Here is a 27,453-nt window from a genome sequence, read left to right as displayed (position 1 = left end):
GAATGTGGCGGCGTTATTGCTCCCGTTAATGATATCATGCCACCACACGCGTTCCGACACTCACAGAGTGAATCAAAAGTGATGGCCTATCAATATACAGTATATGCACACACACACACACACACACACACACACACACACACACACACACACACACACACACACACACACACACACACACACACACACACACACACACACACACACACACACACACACACACACACACACACACACACACACACACACACACACACACACACACACACACACACACACACACACACACACACACACACACACACACACACACACGCACAGCAGCCATATTGCATTTCCACAGACGTCTGTGCGGTCACAGTCCCAGCGCTGGGCAGAGGACGTCCAGCTCCTTCTGAGCTTCTGCATCCTGAAACAGAAACAGAGCTTCAGATCCCAGACACACTGGACGTAGCAGGTTACTATTCAGATTCTGCTGAACACACACATGCGTGCATGTGCACACGCGCGCACACACACACACACACACACACACACACACACACACACACACACACACACACACACACACAGAGAACCATTTACCTCTTTGGAGCCGCCATTCATTGAACAAGCAGCTTCACACATGTTCCTGGCCTTCGCCGTCTGTCCCAGGTCTTTGTAGCACTGCCAACGAAAAGACCAGAAACCGTCACAGCATTGTTCAGGATCCAGCAGAGGCCAGCGCCACTCTGACGTTCACGCAAGCTTACTTTAGCGAGAAACACGTAGTTGAGTTTGGAATACGCCGGCTGGATCTCCTCCACCTGGATCGAGAAAACACAGAGAAGAAGTTTTTAGAGGAACTGTGATGTGATGCCTGCGACAGCGACGTGAAGCGGGGCGCTAAACTGACAGATGCTGGGATTTATTTATTTATTTATTTTTTAATGTTGAGTTGTTGAACATCATCTTAAAATATGTCTGATTTCGTCCAAACGCCTATCAAGTACAGATTACTTCTGTTTAGAAAAGACATTGTTCATCCCGGACCAGCCGACAAAAAAAATCAACCAGAAATCAGATTCTGATGCGATTTAAACATGGAAGTATTTTCTCTCTGCTCGGTTTGTGGGGAACATTACCAGAAAAATATACTGAGCAATACGTGACAGATGAAGGGGGAGTCGTATCTTATTAAAACTGTGTAACGTTCTGGTTTTTGTAGACGAAATCTAGTGCGTCTTTTGACTCGACTCTGCACCAGTGCTTGTTTTCAAGCTGAAGTATTAATGGCCCACCGCCGATTCGGAGGCTCAGGGCCTTTCCAGCGCTGCAGGGTGTGTTTGTTAACGTGGTTCCAGCGAGGATCTCCTCCTCCTCCTCCTCCTCCAGGTCACAAGTGACGTGTCGCAACAGATTGGAACAGATGGCGAGGAAACACACGACGTGACGCAGAGGCATGAACTGAAAACTTGGCCAGGCTCAAAAGTATTTTCTCTGCTACGTAAACATCGGAAACGTGGGAACGCAGATTAAGAAATTCCAAATAAAGAGGGTTTCGGCATTGAGAACTTCAAATATCACCGGAACATTAAAGAAACAACAAATTACGAGGAGATTTGTGCTTCAAACTTTGGACTTTTCTGTCATTTATTCATCAACAATTGATAATAAACTATGAAAACCTTGATTTTCTTAAGTCAGGCATCATAATTTTTCTTAAGTTTTATTTGTTAGTCACTATATTTGGTGAAATCACAGCAACAGGACTGCAGATTCATGATAATGTTTACTGTTTTCAGTGAGGTGAAGTGAGACAATCAAGCAAGGTTGACAATATCAAAAAAAAAAGTTGTGAAAAAATGAAGAAAATACATATCCTTGCTTTACCCATGATGTCAAGAAACTGATTATGTAATTTCCATTGTGTCATGTGACCCAGTTTTCTTCTTCTACGATGCTAAAAGTGTCCAACAGGGTCCCGTGCATGTTGTGGGACACAGATTCCTTAATTAATAATTAATATTTCACATGTTATGTAGATAAAAACAAAGTAAAAATAAATCTATGAACAAAATAATACAAAAGAAAATACATTTTATATATATTGTAACTGTTTTATTTGAGATTTTATTTGGTCATGGAGGAGGTGGCACAAGAGAAAAATGGTGTTTTAAGACGTACTGCAGTCATACTTGGTATCCCCGAAAATATTTCTCTTAGTTTTTTTTTTGTTAAATTTGGTGTCAGGACAAGTACAAATTACAAAAAAAACTGCATGATTTAATATTTTGTACATAGGTTATATAAAATTTCATGGCTGGGATGTAAAACGTCCTCCAATTCTGTAATGACCGTTACATGGATCAGCGCTGCGGAATCAATTAATCTGTGAGGAAAAAATATTCCTGGCAAAGACAAATGTTAACGTTTTAAATTAACTGCTAATTTACAAGACAAGTACTAAACACAGGCATGCTTTGTGAGAAGTAAGTGAGTTAGGCCCGAAATCACCTTTCTTAAAATCTTGGAACTGTGAAGCAGCATTTTAGAATTATTAAAATGGAAAATTGACAAAAAGAATCATTAGAATTCTTCTCATTAAAGCAATATAATACAGAGCTTCTGACATCCTTGTGGGTGATAATGTAGCTCTGTTCTGCTCAGTCATCAATTAAATTCATCATATGGAAATGAGGAGCAGTTAATGTTTCAGAGGTTAAAAAACAATAATCTATTCGTCTAGAGATGAAGCTCCAGACTCATCAGAAATAAGAGATTTAAAGGTCTGCATTCATGTTGAGGTGTCATTGGGCAGAACAATGAAACTCAACTCCCCACCAGAGTGTGAAAGAACATGAAAACTCTTTGTACGCGCTAAAGCAGTAAAACGGTGGGATGCTGTGATGTCTGCAGTAGATGACCACAGAGGAGATGGCAGTGACACCACGATGACTCGATCTCGCACAAGGAATCTTTAAAAAATTGTCCATTTGATCACGTTTTCCCACAAAGAAATGAGCAGTTCTGGATTCAGACTTGGGTGAAAAGCGAGAGCTGGTGCATCTTGAGCCGTAGCAACAGAAGCGAAGAGTCACGTTACCTTCAGAAAATTGCTGAGTGCATCTTCGACTGTGGCGCTGGGAGGCTCTCCAAATAAAGTTGCGGCGACTTTCCTCTCGAGCCACGACAGCTGAGCCACCTGCAGAACAAACGGTTTAAAAGATAATTTGGCTTTAATGCCTCAAATTCTACAATACAACTGACAAGCACACACACCACAGCTGAGCAGGTTAGATTTAAGACTACAGCACGGAGATTAAAATGACCTTGAAAGTATTCTTGATTTTTCATCTCTTGGCGAGACATTATTCTAACACAATGTAGATGTTTTTTTTCTCTCTCGACTTTCCCCTTCAAAGCAGTGACGTCTCAGAGCAACCAACAGTGAAATAAAGTGTTTTAACAGTTGCGCTGGATTCCAACTTAATGAATTTTGTGGGTACACGTTTATGGAAAGCAATCCCCACAAAAGTTCCTTGCAGGATTTGTTACGTATCATTTTTCTTCACTACTGCAGCCAATTTCCTGCGACTTTTCCAGGATTTCCATGACTGCCGTTACGTTGTACGCAGAAGTCTTTCCACACTTTATTTCTTGAATTTTCTTTTAGCGGGAGATGGTAATGACCAGCAGAAGCTTGGGCCAAACATTAAAGTTCCCGCCGCGCACCCTTCTCAACAGAGCAGCGTCTAATTGCAGGTGTTGCGTTGCTCTGGCGTCGTCGTAGAACCTTTCAGACCGAACCGCTGCTGAATGCAAACAGTAGGTCATTGTTGAGCGTGAACGCAGCACGGGCAGCCCATAAAACTCAATCCCTGAAAATATCTGGTGTTACTGCTCCATTCAATTCAGCAGTAGCTGCAGTGTAAATGTCTGGGACATAATTTATTCAGAGCAAATTCCTTGTAATGGTTTCCTTCCTTTCAGGCACTTTGGTACCAAACTCAATGATGAACTGAAACTTTCCATCTCCACGACAATAATTCGTCACGGGACATGATTTTTAGATAAATGGCCTGTGACTAGAAGACTGACAAACGAGGAATGATGGTCTGAAAAACAATCAGCAGCAGCATCAAAAACAAGCCAGTGCACAGGCAGAACATGAGCCCAATAGAAACAGGATGAAATTATCTCCCCGGTACAATCTGATGTGAGGCTAACAATGGCTGGTGCTAACCTCCCATAGAGCTTTCTGTGACTGTCGGGGAAGGAAAGACAAACAAGAGGGAATCAGTGAGGGGAAACCGTAGGTGGGTTAGTGAAGTGAAGGGGGAAGCCGCACAGACAAGTCAGCCCTCCATAAATTCACTGTTTGCAGACGCGAGGCCAGAAGCGAGGAGTGGATGTGTGTTGGGCGTGTCTCTGGACATTACATACGGCGTAGCACCAGCGGCCCAGCAGGTAGTAGGACAAGGGATCGTGGGGCTTCAGCTCGATGGCTTTATCCAGATGATCCTGGGACAGTGAGGCAGACAGACGAAGAGAAGATTTTCACTGTTGATTCATGACACGGCTGCTGTTTCCACTGCCTTCTGTTCTGACCTGATCTTTCCTGCTTCACCAAGCCACAAGTATTTCACAAACACCTCTCACACACGCGATCTCGCCCGAGCCACCACACACTCCTGGCTGTAACGCTCCCTCCCTCGCTCTTTTCCACTCTCCTCCTCTAATTCAGGTTCTCTTTTTTTCATATCTTCCCTCCGCTGCTCTCTTTTTTCCCTCTTTCACCTGTCAAGAGTTTTGAAGGAGCATGGTGTTTGGGGGGGGGGTAGGCTGCTGACAGAAGATAAAATGCTACGTGCCGTTGTTCCACACTCCATCTTATGCAACTGTACAGTTAGAGGAGTGGCCTGCTGGCTTAAGTGATACGAGTGGCCATGCCCCTTCAGTCTGAGCAAACAGGACACGCTATAGCCAGTGCGTACGGTGGCAAGACAGCCCTTTGAAATGTCCTGATTTTCTGTATGAACGGGTCAAAAAATGTGATCTGATCTCTAAGTCAAGAGAAGAGACAAACACAAAGTGATTAATCTCATGCCACACTAACAAACCTAAGCTTTCAATTCTTTAATGACAACATCCAGCAGGCATTCATTGTCAGCGTTAAATGGACGTAAAGCCAGGATTTAATAGCTGCTTGAACCTGCTTTGGCAGCAATAACCAAAACCAAGCTCTTCCAGGAGCTGCTGATCAGGTCTGCACAATGTTCAGGAAGAGTTTGATGGCTGAGTTCATTCCACAGCATCTCCGTTCGACTGGATTTATTTTCTGTCATCCAGTAGATCAGTCTGTGGCCCAACTATTAAAGTGCCTCTTCCCAACATAGTGTGTGTGTGTGTGTGTGTGTGTGTGTGTGTGTGTGTGTGTGTGTGTGTGTGTGTGTGTGTGTGTGTGTGTGTGTGTGTGTGTGTGTGCCTTGCATGTCGGCCATCCTCATTAATGTGCGAGTGTGCATAATTATTTGTGTCAATAGGTAAATATAACTGATCATATAACGTGCATTAAGGCTTTGGAAGTGTTACAAAACAAGTCACATAAGTGAAATGCATTCATTTTCAGTCTCCGGTGGATTGAGAATTCTGAATAGTGCCTTTGGAGTCAATGAAGTAGCCACCGTACGATAAAGTAAAAAGTAATAAAGTACTTGGATTAAAACTTACTCCATTAGTGAGTAACTGATGAGTCATTAAATTAGGATGTGATACCTTAATGTGTGAAACAATATCACACATGAAGGCAACAAAAAAGAAAGTAGTGAGAGGATGCTGTTGTACATGATGTTGTGAACATGCAAACTTACTATCTCGTCATAAAGGCTCTGTCCTTTATGACGAGATAGTAAGTTTGCATGTCGTGGCCTCTTACCTTAAAGATGTATCCGTTCTTTATCTTGTTTTGGATTGTGTCATACTCTGCCATGATTCCACACATGATGGCATACCTGTACAACAGTAACACACACACCAAAACCAGTGTGTGAGACACATTTTGGAATAACAAACAGAACTGATAACATGGAGTTATGATGAGTATTTTTTCAACGTAAAACCTCAATACTATCATAAAGTCAATAAATGAAGGCGATAACAATCCCACTTGTATTTCTGACCAAACAGACCCACGATAAATTCGGAGGGACAGTTTTTGCTTGGAATGGAAAAGTGAAGCTGAGGAGACCTTCAGCAATGCCTCTCCATCACACCACCTTTCCTCTGGGTCAGTAACACCGAGCTAACAAAGTGGTGCTGAAAAATCACAACACTCAGCGGCCTCCAGCGAGACTCCTCATTAGACAACTTCAGCGGAGATAAGCTGCTTCGCCTCCTTCCCTCACTACATAATTAAACTGCCGTTTTGGACCAGTGGGCAGGTGGAGGGGAAACAAAGGGGCAAGTTCAGCCTGGAGATCTGTAAGTCAGCATGATGCTGAGGGTTTGGAGAGGAGAGGAGAGAGCTGATCAAAGTCTTTTCACCGCCGGGCTACTTTCATCCTGCTGGTACTCTGTTAAGCACTGTGGAGTGACATAAACACCTTTTTATATAAAGGATCAGTGTGTGCAAAGGTCATCTGACAGCATCGCTCGACACGGTGGTGCTGATGGAAGATGGAATCTTCGACTGTGTGTGTTTTTGGTAATGGACGTGCCTAGTACACGAGCATGGGTTTTAAGAAAAGAGTACATGTTGATGGTCTACTGCAGTCCCTTTTGCTCATGCTCTGTCTTCAGATCGATCAAGCACAGCATGCTGATGCAGACGACAACACCCAGATGAAAGCGCGGATAAGAGAAAGAGCTGTGGCAGAGAGCCAATTATAGAGAAACACAACAAAGATAAAGAAACATGTAATTTTACGAGGTTCTAATTGGTAAAACCCGAACATAAACATAAATCCTGCAGGTAACATTCTTGCTAGAGAAACGATTACCAGAGATAATCGCCATCACTTTTAAGTTCACTCAGTAGTCTGCTGCAAAGGCAGAATTGTGTGCAACTGTAACCAAAAAGAGCGATGTTTATTTTCTGAAGGCAGCGTTGGGTGCGCCCACACTGCCACTGGTTGGCGCTCGATGAGTGGAGAGCTCCAAAACATCAGAGGCGCAGAGATGCTATCTGTCTGCAGTAGTACTGCCTGGCTTCCAATGATAACACACGACTGGATGTAAAGGCTTTGAGCACATCCATCAGCAGTGACTCAAAGACTGCTGAGAGGAAAACGGAGCCGGGACACTCCGGTGTGGCCGCACTTCACACGTTAGCTAAAGGCTGCTTGCAGTTGCTCAAGTAGTTCCAATACTGCACCGGTTACAAGTTTATATTGATCATTTTTTAGATGCATGCAGTGTGAACTACAACATTTCAGAGGTATTATAATCTCCAAAAATAGGTGAAAATGTTGGAAAACTTAAGGCGCCACATTTTACATCAATTGAAGCCGTTTCACACCCGATTAGTGGACCGACGTGGAAATGTTTTAAAATCGAAATAAAGCCTAACTTAAAGTATGGCGTAGCCTCATGGCGTTAAAGAAGTAACAATTTTGAGGGTTATCACGAAAATTTGCAATTCAAAGAGATTTTTTTTAAATGTTTTCTGGGAGTTTTGCATTTCTGTATTTGGAACTTATTTTAAATGTTATCTGATGTAACTGAAAATGTTTAACTGCATCATGGACATATGAAATTCAGGCATATCTATTCCAAGCCTTTATTCTCAACCATTAAAATCACCTTAAATCCTCTGCAAATCCAAACAACTAAACCATACTAATGACTTTGGCACTGCAATTTTCTTGGGAGTTACACTAACTATTTAGTCATTCCTCTCCTTTACGAGCATGTTGTAATTTGCTGATGTGATTAAATGCAATAAATCTGAGCAGATGATGAGACCAACTAGAGCAGCATACCAGAGAGGAACGGTAATCATTACTGAGATCAGGCTGTGCCCAGGTGAGGGCTGTGGGAGAAATTGCTCAACATCCAGGCAAGTGCAAGGCCGAGTTGTACTTCCAAGAGATTGTCTGGCAAAAACTATTCAGGAGGTAGCACTGCAGGCAAAAAGCAGGTGAAATTATGTCAAAGTTGGTCCTTCTTGAGAGCTTGTGTCCTCCACATAGTGTCATTTTCAAACATAAACATCTAAAGTTTCACAATGACCTCCAGCGGGAGATGAAGTGTTGTGTTAGGTCTTATGCAACAAGTCTATTGTCACCGTGTGAAACTGCACAAGGCGCTCGGTGGGGAGGTGGGGGCGGAGAGACGCAGGGGGAGGGAGCGAATGAGAAGATGGGATGCGAAGATGTGCAGAGGTGTGTCAAGCCTCGGGGGCCGAGCCGCTGTTTATCCTTTTCGTTCTGCTGCAAGTTGTAATACTATCTCTCCTCGACTGTCTTAGGGAAGAAAAGGGAAATATTAAGAGGGGGCAGGGAAGGTGGGCGGAGACGAAAGATGACAGGGGAGGAAGAGTGGCGGATGGAGCACTTAATTGCGCAAGGTTAGTCGGTGGTTTTATCTCGGCTCAACGAAATCCCAGACTCTACTGGGAAAAAACAAAAGGCCCTAAGTGGCAGCTGCTTTGCGGAAACAGCAGATTGAGTTCAGCCAACAAAGCCAAACATAGAGGGCTCTTTCAAGGACAGAGAGGGGCAGGCAGGACTCCAAGCCAAAACTTGTACAAAAACAGGAGGAGCCAACCTGCAACAATCAATCTGAAGGAACACGAGAAATTTACCAATACACTACACCTGTAAAAGAATGAGAGGATACATGGAACTGTTCACTTGTGCCCACATATATTCTTTCCACTATTAATGGGAGGGAAATATGAGATAACCCGAGTTATTCATGCTACCTGTCAGTGGTCAGAATAGTATGGCAGATCAATGCAGGGTTGCCTTGCACAGGAAGTTGGATTTGTGCCTGTGCACCAAGTGTTCCCACAGTGATGAGCCAGAAGCACCATGAGGTCTGAAGTGTGTGTACACACACACACACACACACACACACACACACACACACACACACACACACACACACACACACACACACACACACACACACACACACACACACACACACACACACACACACACACACACACACACACACACACACACACACACACACACACACACACACACACACACACACACACACACACACACACACACACACACACACACACACACGTTACTAGGGCTACCGAAAACAGAGCACAAAGCTGTCGCCAACAACGGGGCACGTGTTTGAAATTGAAGTTGTCTTTGCAGAGGTCAGACGGACTTCAACCACCCAACCCACCCCTCCACCAAGCCCTCCTCTGACTGACACTGCCACAGTCCCCCAGCCTAATCCACGGGTCTTTGTACCATCGGCGAGGCCCGAGAGTCAGGGATTACCATAGGCTGACTTCACACAGTGGGATCTTTGAAACCACACCTATAAACAAAGCAAGGGATACAACTATGCAATCACATCTCCCGGGCGTCAGCCTGCTGAGATTAGACAAATAGGCCTCACGCTGACTGTCACGAAAGGCCCCCATGTAACCCAATGCATGCAGATGCAACAGCAGTCCATCATATTGAAAGTGAGATTGGCCCCTGAAGAGGTTCAGAGCTGTACCGTTCAGGGTGTATTGAATAACTTTTTAGGTGAACTGTAGATACACCAGAGCCGGTTTGTACAGACAGTCCTCCTCACGCAACCTGTAAGCTGTCACTCATATGCCACTGTAAACACACATTAGGTCATGAGAGTTTCTCAGCTTTGATTTCTGGATGCGGTATGACTTCATGACAAATCAAAAACCGCTGAGTGTTTAATAAATGCATCGTTGCGGTTACCGTTAAGCTGTGCAGGTTCTGCAGGAAACATCTACGATACACTTTTAATTTGTTTTTGCAGATACTCCAATAGGCTGTTACACAACAAAGTTGCAGAACTTTCACACTCAAACAGATCCACTGGAACAATTTAAATTTGAGTATTTAGTGAGGTAAAAGGTTAAAAAAGGACTTCATTCACAAAGGCTATGTGTAAATAGAAGCCTGTACATGTAGTTTGAGTGGCTGAGCAGGAACTGAGTGACAGCATGTCTTTACAACTGCTGCCAAACAGTGACGGGCTGAGCGGCATTCAGGAAAACAGGTGACAAGTTTTCTCACGGCATCGGTACTCTAAGTAAACAGTTACCTCAGACATAAACTTCCTTGCAACACTGCCTGGCACCGTCCCCACTTCCCTGCCTCCTCCCTTCTCAAAGTGCGGCTTTACCTACTTCGCCCTGTCCATTCAACTTAGACAGCATTTCTGCTCGGTTTAAGAATCTTACAAATTCCATTAGTGGATACAGGATTAAGCATTAAGCTTTTTCAAAGCTGTTGCTCTTAATTAACTAAACAAACACGGCCTTCTATTTCACTTGACGTCTGGAGTGCTGTGGTATGTGCATGAGCTAATGCTAATTATTCCCCAACAAGCAGAGCAAGCGGGGATAGAGCGGGCAGTTTTTCATGTTTCCATGAGCATACAGTACTACACACGCAGAAACGATCCACATGAGCTCAATTATAGAGGGCACTAATTCATGCATGTGATTAACTGTAACAAATACCTACAATGGGAAACAGTTCTAAAAACAACCCAACACGACACGCCAATTACTGTATGGAATAGATATTTGCCAAGTTTTCACTGCAGAGGAAGAAATAAACCAGGTTTAATAAGACCCTGCATTGTTTTAACGGAGCTGCACATGAGGGTCTTCATATAGCAGGCTGATCTCAGAGCTGCGGCTAGAGCAATCTTCATCGCTCGATTCCAGCCGCGGATTCCATGTATGATAGGCAGTCAAGTTTTGACATGAGCAGTGTTTCAGAGGAGGAATGCTTTGGGGCCTGCACAAATACAAATGGGACTCATGCCATCAGGCCCACTGCACGCGGCTAATTAAAAGCAAGGGGATTTTTGCCTGAGTCACAGAGCGACTGGGGTGGTACGGATGAGAAGAGGCACTCCTGACTTCCTTTCCTCGACTTGCCTGCTAATGACCACTGGCTCCAAAAATTCCCTTACCTTGGTGGTACGCTGAGGAAATATCAGACACAGTTGTTAGAAATTGAATGATAAAATGTACAAAGACACACCCACACATATCTCTGAGTGAGTGACAAAACGGTGACAAGGACACACATAATGTGAGCACTCGCCTTGTTGCTACTTTTATCATCAGCATATCCTGGAGCGCTGCTAACATACAGGTGTAAATAACAGCGTACTGCTCCCGCTGTGAAGCAACCGCCAACATAACGGCTACTGTAATAAGAGAGGACCATTAATCACGCAAGCTATTCCAGTACACGCATCAGTCCCTCTCCAAGTCAAGTTTACCCAGGCCATGTTTACATTCCTGAAACTGAATGTGATGCTATCAGGTGGATGAGGGGGTGATCTGAAGGAAGAGGTTTGGGAGGTAAGCTACTGTTATCTCGTAAACACGCATGTCTGCACTGCATGCAGAAATGACACAATTTCACTCTTTTTTTTTTTTCACTAAATTTGACCATTTCTCTAAACACTCCTCTGCTTCTCTTTTGGTTTGACAGAGAAGAGTAAACCAATGAAACGCACAATTAGGCTGCTCCTTCATCTGCTCTCTGCGTGCTTTGAGTGAGTTTCCTTTTGATTTGGTCGAGGTACGCTTGCTGAACTAACCAAAAAGAAATGAGTCACACTCCCATCCATCCAAATGCAGAGCAACAGCTGCTCCAGGGCAACACGTCACTCAAAAGCTCAGGCCCCGCAGCGCCTCTCATCTGGGGAAAGTACCTGTTCCTACGCTTTCATCCGAGCGCCAGAGGATTGTTTCAAAGTTTTCAAGTTCAAGGGTCCTGTTATTCTTCAGGTGTGTGCATGATTCACATTCGCAGTTTGACAATTTTTATTTAACAGCAATTTTTTTAAAAACTGGAAATAAAGGAAACATGTGAAACCTACCACTGATGACTATCAGCACACATAGGATTCAGACTCACTGCCTCTTCGCCAATTTTCTTTCCTAGACGGGGAGCAAAAAAACAAAGATATAATGATCATGTACTGAAACATAAAACCAGCGCACACGCTGCGCCCTGGAGATTCTTGTTGTTCATGATGAATGAAGAAAGTGTGGATTAGCAGAATCAAAGGGTGAGTTAGCTGAGAAAACACAACAGGATACATATAAATCAAGAATCATCACTAGGCAATGGATTAAAGCCATGAAAACAGAAGTTGGGTGAAATTCTACACTGGAAAAGAGCTCAGGTTTAAATCCTTCATTACTCAGCGACAATAGGTTCATTCCATATGCTCTATAAATATCTACACAAATGTTAAATATGATGCCCAGTTGCTTTAAATAGGCGCATATCTAAAACTGTCAAATGCTGCGACACAGGTGTCTCAGCAGGAAGCATCAGGTCGGCTCTGATTTCAGGCACATCGATGAGGAAGGATTACAGACAAACAGGTCATTCCAGTCCAAACTCCTGCAGGATCACAAAACAAGCACTGTTTGCAAAAGACTCACAGTGATCTATGGTGAACGCCTGTCTGTGTTAAAGAAGTGATCACAAGAAAAAGCTCTAGCCACTCAACAACTTTGATCAGAGCTGTTTTTGTGGATGTTTAAGTTTGCCACGTGCCACGTCGCTTTTTGATCCTTCGATTTTGACTCTTCCTAAAATTGTGAAGCAGAACTCACCAAGTGTTGGATTGTTCATCCACTAATAGGGAACGTGAGGTGGCGAGACAGGTTGGCTTTACCCTACTGATGATGTGTTGTTGCAATAGTAATCATCTTTATTTTACAGGCAAAGTGGAAAAACTGCGACTACTGCAACACTATCAACCATAAAACAAACCCAACATACTGCTCCAGATGCAACATTACCATTGCCTTGATTCGTGTAGGTTAGCATTACACATAGCTACAGATTTTGGGGGGTTTTGTGTGACATAATGGATCATTTTGACTCCTAAACTCTATTTCAGCTGACACTGCAATGGCTCTGCACATCTAATCTGCAAAAAAGACTGGATCTGTAGCTTGGCAATTCAACCTTCATTTGCAAAGCTCCGTGGTGTAACGGCACCTGGCCCTTAAAGGGAAAGTGAGATGACACTCTGGATTCAGTTTATTTCATGTTGTGCCCAAAACAGGCTAACTCGTGTTTGATTCAATGTGATGTTCAGAACAAGACACTCAAATGTACTTGCACCATGTGGTTTGAATTGTTTAGGCCTTAACAGGAGGGAGAATGTGATGGTTGAGTAGAGCTTTTCTAGTGTTTATTTGTGATCTACAACAGCATTGTTGGGTTTACATCTGCATTGAAGTATTTATATATCTATTTACATGTATTGAAGGGAGATTTTAAAATGTATATGTTCAAGCAACATTTACAGACATATCATTTTGTTTCTATTTTCATTGTGTGTATCAGAAATGGCATAACATTGTGAATTACATTTTAAGTTTTGAATAAGTTTTTCTGGAGTAATAAAATTGAAATAAAAATACATTTATGACCTGTGTTTTATATACTTTCTATATTATTTGTGTGAGCGTTACAAATACTGTTATTTATAAACTCCCAAATGTATTTATGAAGTTTTTCATATGGAAATATTCTTTCTAACATAAACAATATTCATTCAGGCCTGTTTTTCTTGTAAAATATGCAGTTGTGACACTGGCAGTTCATTCTGTTCATTTTTATGTAAACAGAAACCACTGAAAGTCTAGTCGATTCTTTGTGGTACAACTACTGCAGCCAACTGATTGAGGTCATTGCAGAAATTTAAGCTTGCGTGGATTTGGGTTTTCCACATGAGACACTCACATTTGTGGCTTGGCGAGTGAAACTGTTGGGTGTAGGACATTACAACATTTGAGATCCACAGTGGGAAGTTTGGCCCCCAAAAAAAGAGTTATTAAATTAAATTACCAGCTTCTGCATGGGTCTTCCTCTCCTCCAAGGTTGAGCTGATGTCATGGACGTCACAGTAAGCTCGGACCAGCCGCCACAAAAAAGATGAGTTGAGTCCAAACTAGTGAAACAAGCCACAAGAGTTAAGCCACAGGGATTCATATTCAGCCATGTAGACACAAACATGTCGAAAGTGAGTGTACACACACCTCCTCCCTCTGCTCCTGAAGGAGACTGAGACTCTCTCTTTTGTCTGACTCGCTACCCTGATGTAAACAATCGATCCTGTTGAGGAGGACGGACAACTTCTCAGGCGCTTCTCCAACTCTCGGCTCTTCGTCGCTCGGCTCTTCGTCTTCCTCAGAGTCTGTCAGAGCAGTTATGTACCTGAAAGCACAAAAGAAAAACGTCCCACTTCAGCATTTTGTCAGCAGGCGCAATTAAATGCTACTGATGTGGATTCCCAATGCCTTCATGGCCCCAGTCGACAGGTCAGACTGTCTGCATCCTGCCGTCAGCACTTTGGCCTCAAGAAGCATCAATAGAGAACTTCTCACTGCACCTTCAACTTGTGAGGTGGAAGGAACACACCTCAGGTGAGGAGTTTCTCAGATCAATTCAGATCCTGTTATAACGAGCAATTTTTGACAAGCTGCCTTCTGCAAAGGTGCCGATTATATAGGATCCATCTTCACTCCCTGTTTTAATGCCGATGCCGTTTTGCCTGTTTACATAAGTAATTGTTTATAAATGCTAGCAGTTAAGAGCAGCGTGACGTCCAAAAGTGGACACCTGAAGGCTTTTCTTCAAACACAGGGAGACTTGTCTAGCGAGGTGAGGCACGCACTGATGTTTTATGGTGCCTTTTCAATGACTGAGCATGCACCGACACCTTGAGCTAACACTTAAGGAGCAAGAGAGAGAAAAACAGCAATATTAACGGTATGGGGGAAAATGAAAGATGCAGACAAAGGTAGGAATATGAAAAGCCTCTATTAAGTGTTGGCAGCAGCTGCATGTGCGTCATTGGTGGTTAAGAGAGTATGCTGGGCTGCCAGCCACGGTTCTGAGGGGATGTGTCGGAGCGGGCCACAGACAGAAACACTGTGGGCCCAACAGGTGCCTCGTGCAGGGGGCTGCTTGCTAACTCCACCCCGTAACACACACCTTCAACCTGATTACAGGAGCAATGTGAGGGCATTTCTGTTTCACTCCAGGAAGGAACTGTCAAGAAAAGTTACTGACACTAAAACACTGGCAAAGTCAACAACACAGCTGAAACATGATGGTGTGCCGAGATGAAGGAATTCAGCCTTACTTTGCAGAGCACAGTGTAAAATGCTGCCTGCTCTGGTCCAATGCATTCTGATTCATATGAAAGGAGGCCTTTTTTTTTAAAGCTGCTACAGTTTGACGAAAGAATGAATCTAGCGTGTGTGTAAAAGGTGAGTCTGGGCAGAAGTCTGCAGACGGTTTCGGCACATCCAATATATCAAATTTAGGCCTGAGGTGGAAATAATACCAAAAAGTCTCACCAAACATAAAGGGTATCATAATGACAGAAAGTTTAAAAATTTACTATGAAGCAGGATCTTCCTCGATTAACAGATTAAATGTATTTGCAACAAAGACAAATCTGATTAAAAGATTAATACAAAACGCAGACAAACTCAGTAGAGACTTATGACTTCAAAAGAAACAAAGTAGATTTAATTGTGTAAAATGTGGCATAAATAGCATACTTTCAAAAAAAAAGTAAAATACATAAAATGTGTTACTTCAGGGCTTCCCTTTTAAAGGCTGTGGCAGACGGGGTGATTCTTAGTAGTCCTAATAATAAACAGCAATACTATAACTATACTGAATGTGACTGCATGATGTTGCTCTCCACTGACTTAGAGGTGACGGCGGCAAACAGGGTACTTTAATTCATATGAATAAGATTAATGCCATTACAAAGCTAATAGAAACTCAGTTCTTCTTGTAGCATTCATTGCACAGGGAAAACTATAGTTAGAGTATGTGGACATGGACCAGCAACTTTTTTTGGGAGCGGCACAACCTGAGATCGTATGATTGGGACACCGGCCGTCTCGCTTTCTAACAAAAATAATATAGATCTTAAGCCATGTTCAACGATGCTGCCAAAATTGCCCGTCTTTTAACAGACCCGTGGAGAATCATATAGCATATACCTGCTTTTAGAGCAAAGTTCACACAATCGAACTCCGTAATGTAGCATTGGATTGTTGGTTTCGATTAAATAAAGTCCAGTAAATTAAAAAATAAATAAATCATTAGTTCACTGTTACGTCACCTCAGCTTGGCTGGAACCATGAGGCCCGGTAGGAAACAATATCTCCAATTTCAATCCCGATCGACAACCAAGAGAAGTGATTAGAGTGCATTCAAGGAATGCTGGAGCTGAAGCTGCTTTGTATTTGTAAGACTCAAAAATGTGACTTCACTTTACTATATCAGCTCAAATAATGGGAATACATGAGGACTGTGCGGTTAAAATATGTGACACTGTAATACATCAAAGTTACATTCAACACATTAAAAACCACTTTTGCAATCACACATTCAAACTGCAAAATTTTTTTTTTTGCAAAATTACATAATTACTCAATCACTTGATGAAATGATGAAGCTTTTCAGGTCTTGCTACAAGTTTTATTCGTAACATAAACCTTGATGAAATAATCTGATTCTAATAGAATTAATCTATCAGAAATGTGGCAGTTGGCAGAACTCTTTCCTCACCTAAAGAAAATCCTGGTTTGATTTTCCATTTGCGGATTTTCCCCATGTCTTTTTTTCAAAGAGTCCAAAGACATTTCTTATGTGAATTACAGACTTTAAATTGTCTGTAGGTATGAGTGTGTGGTGAGTGATTGTGTCTCGGCTCTTTGATAGACTGATAACTTGTTTAGGAAGTCTTGCCTCCACAATGAAAAAGAAATAATTTTAATAACGATAACTGAATATGTCTTGAATGGATATTTGACAAGGAATGACTTAATCTACAAGTTCACTTCCTTTCACTGTCACTGAAAACCAACACCCTTAGTTACAATAGATGAATAACAAATACATAAAACAAAGCATTGAGCTGCAATTCTTTGTTTATAAATCAAAGTGGGTAAAATTGCATCCCGTCCCAAGTTTGAAAAGAATTTAAAAAGAATCATAAAAACACATTTGTTAATATCTACATTTTAGCACTGTGAGAAATAACTCTAAAAGTCCTTTGCTTTGCACATCCTTCACATCCAGTAGCTTTGTAGGGACATGAGAATCACGAAGTAGGAGAAAACAAGACTTGACAGCATCCTGATTTTAATCTCCAATCATTTTGGGATAGTGTGCCAAAGCTTTGCCACAGTCTTCCTCTCCTCACTAACTCCTCAGTAAACCCTAAAACCTGCAGCCAGGCCTCAAATCGTTTATTGGCCAACACAGCCAGGCTTTAAAAAAAATAAAAAATCTGAATGGGTGTGCTTTTGTGTTTAACTGTTGTGTTGTTTTGTTGTCTGGTTGTACCAGTTTAAAGGAGAACTTGGCAACAAATAAGTGTGTGGCGAGATAGGAACATTACTGGACTGGACTGGTGTCATTAATTCATCCATTCATTCTCCAATTCATTCATCCTTTTGTCCCTGTATTCATTCAGCAGTCCGTTTTCCCTCGCTCCCCGCAGTTTTTGACTCAGTGGAACTGGAGAGACAGGCAGCGGAGTACTGAGTGATCAGCGCATTCCTGTCACGCCATTCCACGGCTCATGAGTCACTTGAGTTGAAAGAAAAAAGAAGCTAAGGATCTATTTGTATTACTTTGTGTGTTTATGTAATGCGTATATGTTTGTGCAGGAACCATTATTATCCTTGGGATGTTACTAGCAGTGCCTGGCTTTGAAAGAACACGTCTAAATATTGTCGGGAGTGTTTCAACACTGACCGGGGGGCATAATGTGGCAGCGGGCCCTGCGATGACTCACACAACAGCCAATACTGAAATTATTTTCTGTAGGCATACAAGAACAGGGCAGACAAATGCAAGAATGTCTTTTCTTGAAAGAAAAATGAAGATTGAAAGCTTATAAAACAATGTGTTCCGTAGATGACCTTTGACACGTCTGGCCAGCTCAAACACTGTACTGTATTTTAACAATCCAAGCACTCGGTGTGAATGAGTTGGTTTAATGCGTGCATACAGTAGGGTGCATTGCTTAAAGTGGATGTACTTATTGCTCCAATCATAGGTGTGTTTGGGGCATTATTCAGAGTAAACCAATCAGAGTGTTACTTTTCCTCTGCCAAAACCTTTGCTGATTGCTTTCCTAATGCTGGATTTCCAAGACATTATCTATATTATACCGCGTGATGCGACTGTGCATCCCCTGCATTATGAAGGTACATATTAAAATCCCAATAATCTCCAGAATAAAGAAAAACTCACATGCCATGGATATATATATATCTATTTTTTTCTTTTTTTTTACTTATTGCAGACACTAAAGCATGAGCAGATTGTTCCCACGCAATGTCATGTCTCAATCAGGCTACAAGTGCACCTACTCCTCTCATGATGGGCTACCAAAGGAGAGCAACCATTCAGTGTACACATCCCAAGGGGCAAAGCAGAGGTCTCAATAGAGCTTAGCATTAGCAGTCTCTGTGGTTACCCCATCCAAAACAAACCCCAGTTACCATCCCAACATTTCCGAGCCCTGGAGCACGCCGGCCAGCTCATTCAGCGTCTGCTGATGGGACCAATGAAAGCCTGCTCAGCAACAATGCCCAACTAAGTGGAGAGAGTCCAGTATTTAGGTTTTTTTTCTTCAATTCTCGCTTTCACACCCTCACCACAGGCTGCACCAGTGAACCTCTGCACCCAGCCAAGAGCATCACTGGGTCCCTCACTGTGCCGCCTGTGCTGGGTAAGTGACACAGAAGCAATAAATGTGTCAGAACAATAAGGGATCAGGCTTTTCTCATAGAGTCAAGATGTTATTAGACGTCAATCATGAAAGCAGTATTTCATCTAATGTGCACATGTTGTCAGGTTTCACTCTGCAGCCACAAACAATGTTTAAAATGTCTATGAAACTTTCTCCAGAAATAGCAAAACGAAGGAACAAGTATTTAAACTTTGGTCTGGCGTGTACAAGTTGTACATAAATGAGGTTTTAGAGTCTAAATGTGCAATGGATGTTTTCTTTTGCAGGGAAATGTAAAACATCCACCTCAAAACAATTATGACTGGAGGAAAAGTTTAACTTGAATTGTTTTTATAGTGAACACTTTCAATGTGAATTGTTTGTCACAAAATGTAAATTTTGTTTCTCAAAGATTCGGTGGTGAGCCAGTGAACTTACCCATCCAGTTATCTCTCACCGAGAGGCTTCTCTCATACAATACAATGTGTTTAGTAAACACAGGGACTAGCTGGTCACACAACCGGTCGGGGATTTTTTTGGAGGATGAAATTAATGAGCGAAACTTTGTATGAGAGGGGAAACTTCATGTCCACTATTCTATGCTTAAAATACTCAATGAACAGAGAGAAAGTGCTTGATGTTACAAGAAGTTTTCACAAATTTGAACATGGATCACAGATTGTCAAACAGTCTAGGACAGTGTGGACGGATGTGACTCGTGACTGAGCTCTTGACAAAAGGCCAATCGAAGAGGACTCAGCAGATCCTTTCAGAACACTAACTGCTGGAGACCAAAAACAAATAGGAATGACAGTCAACAGTGTGCACAATGCACACAGCTTTTACTGAGCAAACTAAACAAGACAGACCAACTCAAGTCCAAATATCAGCAATTTCTTTTCAGAAATAAACATTGTATTCTTCACATTCACTGTTGCAACAACATGATTTACATCTAAAGGTGTATACGAAAGTGGAAGAGTTGCAGCTAAGTCGTGGGAATTGGTTAAATTTGGCAATTTGATCCTCATCTCGCTGTGACCATAAGTCAAAAGGTTCTTGGGCAAGACACCAACTATAGCGTTTCAGCCAATGATGCCTAACTATGTTAGCTGCTACCACTGGCTTATGAGTGTGTGAATATGCTTGTTTCGCTTCACATACTGCATTACCCAATTATGAAATTGATAGCACCAACAAGCAATGTAGTAAGAGAGTATATCAGATTTAAAGAGAGGCTGCAAAGTACTAAACACAAATTATGGAGAAGTTGCAGAAAAAAAGGTTTTCAACTTTTAATTCGACAACTTGAAAGACTTCTCTATTTCCAGTAGATCAAATAAACCAGTGAAAGCTAAGTGAGCAAAGATAAGGCCAAAGGTTGCTGATGATCTCTGGCCTTTTCAGAATAATTGCTTTAAAACGAGGCCCTATTTTACATGGCAAACATATATTTTGAGAACTCATCGTTTGTGAACACCAGTCACCATCCATCCCTTTAAAAACAGAATAGGTTGCACAATACAAACAAGACATGATGTGAACACAATCCAAAAACACCAGCATCCCTCATAGTACGGGCTTGCAATGGATCATATGGTTGTGGGCTGAGTATTTCTTATGAAAGGCTCCACCAATGCACCAAAAGATCTGCTCCTGTCCAGACAGCTTCTCTTTCAGGGACAACATTGCATATTCCTGCAGGACAATAAGAGAGGAGCAGAAATGTTGTCCATCACAACAGCCTGGCGTCACAGTAGAAGAGTCAGTCGCTGCAGAGGATTGTCTGCAGACATTTCTGCATCCAATGGGAGAAAAATGACTTGATGTGGGTGGTCAGAGTCAAACTCAGTCGGTCAGAGAGCAGCACAGTATACATTGTCCCAATAAAACTTGAGTCAGTAAACATGTTTGTTTGACTAAAAACCTTTCATTGAAGACTGAATCTGAGGATATACTTGAGAACGTCCCGGGAACGTACAGCTGTGGAGCAACACCTCCGTGACGTCACAGAGAACTCAGAGCAAAGCTTTTAATCACAAAGCAGACAATAAGCTCCTTTCTCTCTTTCTAAACATCTCTGTGTGTTGATCGGGCTTGCCCGTCACTAAACAAAAACCTTCTGCCTAAATCTGCTTAAATCAACAACTATCCAGTTTCATAAATGTGATTTTGGAACAGGAAAAAAGAAGAGGTAATATCCTCTAGCTACAGCGACATGATGTGAATAAACTCAGTGGGAACTGTTCAGGGAATTACAAGTTCCTACAAGACACTTTGAAATGAGGCCTCTGACAGCTTGGCACACTGACAGTGTGATTGATGCGTCTCCTCGCCTGCAGAGAGGTAGCTCTGAGGAAGTCACTGTGACACAGGAGGAGCGAAGCGATGAACAGCTGCAACTTTCAACCTTGTGCTCCGTTTTGATCGACACAGCCATGTTTCTCGGATCTGATGTTATGCCACTTGAATAGTTCTGATGTGCAGAGAGAATATACATCACACCCCTCAGGTGGGCGCTACACCGCCTCTCCGACAACGATCACACTCGATAAGCTTTTTAAACACACAGAACATTGCATTTATATATGAACATAATGAATCTAAAATGTGCAATGGAAATTTCAACACAAATGGGAGAAACAATTAAGCTTGGAAAAACAGTATAGAAAGCTGCCTTTAGCATTCAGTATGATTTGCAGCTGAGCTTGTTGAAGGCCTTTATTTACACGTGTGACATGCCCACACACTGATGCCAATTCTTGCAGATGTTTATCGAATAAAATATATTTTTCCACAGATTCCTGTTGCTGTGAAATTGTTTTAAACCGGCACAACCTTTCGCAAACAGACGTTCAGCTCAGATGTTTGCAAACTTACATCCTGAACCAAGCAACAAATGCACTAATTTTGAATATATTCTTTGCCAAACACTTTCCATCTTTGATCTGGCTGAGATATTTAGTGAGCGTTTGTGCACACTCAATAGCCTCCGATGCAGCTGAGCAGACATGACGAGCCCCTTTATAAGGATGCGAGGATTAGGGATGACACACCAGCTTCTCTTGGGGGGGGGGGGGGGGGGGGTGTTTACATGCTCCCTATTTCTTGGCAGCACCATTCCCACTTTACCCCCACACCCTCTGCTCATACAAATAACAGAGCTTCAGGAAAGTATCTTTAATTATGGGAGGTGTATGCGTGATGTGATTTCTTTTCAAGCATAATAGCCTCGGCTGTAATTAGAAGTATTTGATGCGGCCGACAACTGCCACTCAAAACATGCAAACCACATCTGCTAGAGGGCAGCCTCACATCGCTTTCTGCAGGAGGGCTGATTAAAGGCAGTGCGATGCACAATGTTTATCCATCATGAAAGAGGACTCATCTGATTGCGGTGTTATTACCTCTTCGTGAACTGCCTTCCTCCCAATGCCGTGAAATATACGTGACCCCTAAGAGTTTTAGGGTATTAAGCGTGAAACACGTCAGAAAACACTTGCTCCTGGACAAATGACGCAAGTGCAGCAGGAAGGAAGTATGTAATTTATCTTTTTCAAACAGTAAAAGATGTGTTGACATGCGTCTGAACTCTGAATGAATCACAATTACATTTAACATCATTTAACAACTGATTTCCTCAAAACATCCCCTCCCCCACAGTTAACAGAACTTTTAAATGGAATGCCATTGTTTGAAGACAGGAGACATTTAACACAATACTGAATAATTGTACAGGGTGTGCTGGATCACTCAGCCTACTGTATATTGTAGTAAAAAAATAAAAAAAACTCTGCTTGGAGGCGATTGATTAATCACTGGCATGGGAGGGCCCTGCTCCAAGGATGGCTGCACATACAAAGCTGTGTGTTTTGGACGGCACAGCGGCGGCGCCGGGTGTTATGATGCCGGATTGGCACGTTGCATGCTCTACTTCCAGCAGAAACATAGCCGAGGTCAATCGAGGTTGAATACGAACTGCAGTCAAGATGTCAGAGTTCAACAGTAACTATCTCCATGAGATGAAACACCAGTTTTGAGACCGTGCTGATAATGAATCCGGTCAAATCAAAGATCTTCAATGTGTAATATTATATACTGAAAACATTAAGGAACCAGATTAATCAACATCATTTACCTGTTGCGTATTTGTTTTGGTAGGATGAGGGTTTTAAATGGTTCAAAAAGAAACACATCTGATGTTTATGTTACCTGGGTTTGGCATGAGTTCAAGGCATTTGGATGGAGGTGGATGATTTGGCATGCAATGCTTGATTAGTCTGCTGTTCTTCACAGCACCTGAGGCGCATGCACGCACTGCCACAGCTATAATTTAGTGTGTGGAATCAATGAGCAAGTTAGACTGGTAAAATAGGAGGGCCTAAACCTTTTTCAAATACACAGACAGATTAGGTAGTTTAAGTAGAAATTAACTTGAAATCTATTTACAAATACCTCTTGATATCCACGAAGAGGTTTATGTTGTTTGTTACTGTGGCATCTATGAGAAGAATTTACATTAGGAATCATACTGAACTTGACCAAACTATCAGACCACTGACGCAGATAGCAGTAAGCAGCAGAAAAATAGTGACCAACGTCACATTTTATGTTCGCAAGAGTAGACACAGCTATTTTACAACCCTTTAAACCAACATCTGCTTTGTGTCATTCCTCGCTGCCAGCTCATGAAGTGCAGCTAAATATTGTAAACAGTGAAGTCTGCTGGTCAAACCATGTAATGATGGCACTGCTTCTCTATTTATTCAAGCTCTATCTCGTCACAGACATGTCCTGCACAGCTAGTTCTAAGAAAATGTGTCCACATAAAAATTTAGAACAGTGATTCCCAACCCTGGGTGTAGATCACCTTTGGTGCTTCGAGATTAGCAACAACAGATCAGCACATGTTAAAGAAAGCCATCTTTGTAGATTCTATAACAAGCCTAAAAATGTGCTTAATGTTTCTATGTTGAAGGCTTCTGCTTATGTCCGTCAGTGGAAGTGTGCCTGTCCATCAGCAACTTGCCTCACTGCGATGTCTTGGTCAATCAGCGACTGTTGGATCTCTGGTAAAGGTGAGAAACTGCCACTTTAGAGGACATATTCGATGTAAGAATGTGATTATCCATAGCCATTAATCCATGGATGAAACTCCATTGCACAGAAAAGCCACGGAGTTTATGAAAACCAGTTCAAACTCATGATACACACAGTAAATAATCGTATTAAATGTAGTAAAAGTGAGATAAAGCATGTACAACAACATGGCACACAGGATCTCACAAAGTCACCAAAATGTCACCAATCCTCATTCTGTCAACAGGCTTACCGGTACTTGGGATATTATGGAAAAAGCAGGAGCACACACTTCTCTGAATCGAGTAGCTTTAAAAGAGGATAATAATAGCGATTCTCTACTGTTGCCATCTGTCAGACGCTACAGACAAATCAAAGCGAAGACTAAGTGACTGAAAGATGAGTTTTATTCAATGGTAATAAAGGCAATAAAAATAGCCAAAGAGTACATTCAATTTTGCTAGCTTTTTGTGTGTAGAACTCCTTTAACACAAATATTGGGGCTTCGTCTGCCATCCTGAATTGTTGTCAGATTTTTAACAAAAGACTGTCAGCTTTGAGCTGAAATGCAATCGCTGTTCTGTTTTATATTTACAACAATTACAAAAACATTTATTTGTGAGAGTCTTCCCATGCCGAGTTTGCATGTTCTCCCTCCGGTTGAATGGATTTTCTCTGGGTACTCTGCCCTACCCTGGATCTCTGGACACTAAAATCTAATTGGTTTTCTCCTAACGAGAGTGACCATCTGCGAAAAGTTAAAGAAAATCAAATGTTTTGAATGTACCACATTGCTGATTCTCAATCTAGAGTATGCGTACAACCAGTGCTGCACTCCCTCTCCTGGCACATGACAAAGTTATAAACCATTTAAAAATGTCTGTATGTGTCTCCTTTGTTAACTGCATAACAAAATGAGTCACTTTCCTCCTACACCTTACAAGCGGAACACTATGTAGACATTTTAAGAACTTTTTGACATTTGATTGTTTTCACCAAGATGCTTTGCAGCAAATTTATAATTATCATGGCTGCAACAAGCGAACATTCTGCTGAGATCAAAGGTCCCTGTCTGCAGTGCTGCACAATAAATTAATAATTAAAAGGCTATTCAAGGACAGAGTGATTGGGTGTGAAGCGGAGTGCTTCAGCTGGGTTTATATGAAGTATCTCCTATCTCTATGTGTGACTGATTGAAGAAAAGCAGGAACCGTGTGACTTCTGAGAAATGAGAATGTGAAACCTGTGCCCGATCAATGATGATAAAATTAAATATGAAATACAGGTAGACAGGAACTCACCCTCCCTCACTCTCTGCTTCCTCTGAACTCCGGGTCTCAGCTCTGACCCCACCGATGGCCCCCGGTGCTCTTTTCCTCCGTGTGGGTGTGGTCCTGTGCTGGAGGACCAGTCGCCGCGCCTCATCGCGTCCCCTCAGCTCCTCCCTCACCTGCTCCTGAAGCGCGGGCAGGGCGTTCTTCAGTGCCTTCATCTCGTCCTTGAGCTCAGAAACACACCGAATCAGGTCTTCAAGTCGACCCAGCACCTCAGCCTGACCTGTGGGCAAGCCGGGACCATCCACGACCATGATGCTGGGCCCCTGATTGGTAGTGCGGTTACGGTAGAAGCCCGGACACGAGGCTCTTCTTTCTGACCTCAAACCCCGGAAATAGACCACGGCCAAGCCGACACTGACACCGGCCACCCCGGCTAACGCTCCCAGGACCAGCATCTTGCTGTCTGCTTGGGCCATCCTGCAGGCCTGCACACAATTCAAGGGAGAATCACGTTTTAGCGACAGATGCATAGAAAATTGGGGAAGAAAAATAATAATAAAAATATCGGGCTCCTAGAATAGTAATCTCTGCACCTTGCCACAGAGGCAGGCACAAGAATAAAAAATGTCCAGGTTTAATATTCACAGTATTTGTACATTAGAAATTACATCAATTAGTCAGAGACCATGTTGTCAAACAGCATTCACTGACTCACTTTAGAACTGCAATAATTATGTCAGAAAACCATCAGACTACCTCTCAGTGGAGTGGACAGCACTGTTGCCTGAACAATTTCCACAGTTTGGGGGCCAGACTGTGTGGATTGTTGTTGTAACATAGATGTGAATGAGTGAATGCTTCCACTGTGATGAGCTTGTGACCTGCCCAGGGCGTACAGTACTCCATCTCTGACTATTCATCTGTTTTACATTCTGTTCTAATGTTGGATAATCAATTTACTAGTAACCAACAAACAGCAGCCACTGGAACGAGCAGCTATTGGACCAGTGAGTGCTTCACACTTTGGTTGGACACAGTCTATATGTCTTATCAAGATGATGGTGTGATATTGTTGCTCTCAAAAACTGTGTTGCTCTGCTGAAGCTTTGAGCATTGTTTTGTTTTAAATTGTTCATGGAGAAGTGAAGCCAAAATCTCCACGTTTCTCCTAGGTGTTCAGCTATGTTGAGATCTTGTGACTAGTGACAGGCCCACATCACATGTTTCACATCATTTTCACACTCATCAAGCGATTAATTTTCCCTTCAGGAGACACAAATGGGATTATTGTGATTCTGCTAGAGAGCACTCTCACCAGGAAAGAAATGCTTATTCGGAGAATAAAGGACGACCTCTTTGAACAACTTTGTGTTGATTTACAGTAAATCTCTCCTGTAATTAAGTGGGTAACAAAAGGGACAAACCGTGCCAGGACCTAAACGGAACATCCAGGTTTCCTGGTTGTTTTCTCATGTGTTTGCACGACACGGACAAACAACTTTCCCTTTAACTCCACAACTGTCCTACTTTAGCTTTTGAGCTCTTGTTGGGTAAACAAAACAATCCACCAAAAAGAAATGAGTCATGCGTGTGAAAGTGTGTGTCCTGGAAGAGTTTGTTATCCGTCTGCAGCACACTGTGTAAGAATGGCTCAGCTGGCCAACGAGCTCAGATAATTGGATCAACACATAATCAGCCCGACGGCGTGTTAGCCAACGGTCAGCAGCAGCTCCTACGACCTGAGAAATGTCAAGTCTGTCACCGTCTTACGCACGCCTCACCCCGTCACATATTAAATAACATTAATAACGACAAAACGCCGTTAATTAGCTGTCAATGACAAGCTCCTGGTGCTAGCAATTATCAGCCAGCTGTCACATTCTAAGTGACTGTAGCTCGCGTGAGGCGCTTCAGGGCTCCGTGACAGTCTCACGCTCTCATAGCCATCATTTACGCAATAACGTTTTCCACGGAGAAATAAAGTTAACACCATTACAGACCTTTAATGTACAGGTAGGCAAAGAGGGACTCCTGTTGGCTCGGCTGCTCTCTCTCGTCCCGCGGTTATTACAGTCCGTGCGGAATCAAGAACTGAAGGTAAACGTTCCGGATAGCGTCAAGGTAACGT

General features: G+C 42.5%; 1 protein-coding gene across 1 annotated transcript; it reads right to left on the bottom strand.

The window, feature by feature from the left end:
• Positions 1-287: 287 nt before the first annotated feature.
• Positions 288-27,453, bottom strand: rmdn2 (regulator of microtubule dynamics 2). The gene is made up of 11 exons (XM_080481495.1): positions 27,326-27,453; positions 25,350-25,810; positions 14,237-14,414; positions 14,046-14,148; positions 12,052-12,112; positions 5,918-5,993; positions 4,426-4,503; positions 3,086-3,184; positions 753-806; positions 586-666; positions 288-409 (listed from the first exon to the last, which is right to left on the bottom strand). Exons 2-11 carry the CDS (start codon positions 25,799-25,801, stop codon positions 356-358), a joined length of 1,236 nt encoding a protein of 411 aa, XP_080337621.1. The 5' UTR covers positions 25,802-25,810; positions 27,326-27,453; the 3' UTR covers positions 288-355.

The sequence above is a fragment of the Lipophrys pholis genome (genome assembly GCF_963383615.2).
Source record: "Lipophrys pholis genome assembly, chromosome: 15".
Lineage (NCBI taxonomy): Eukaryota > Metazoa > Chordata > Actinopteri > Blenniiformes > Blenniidae > Lipophrys > Lipophrys pholis.
This window is presented reverse-complemented; position numbering and strand designations above follow the sequence as displayed.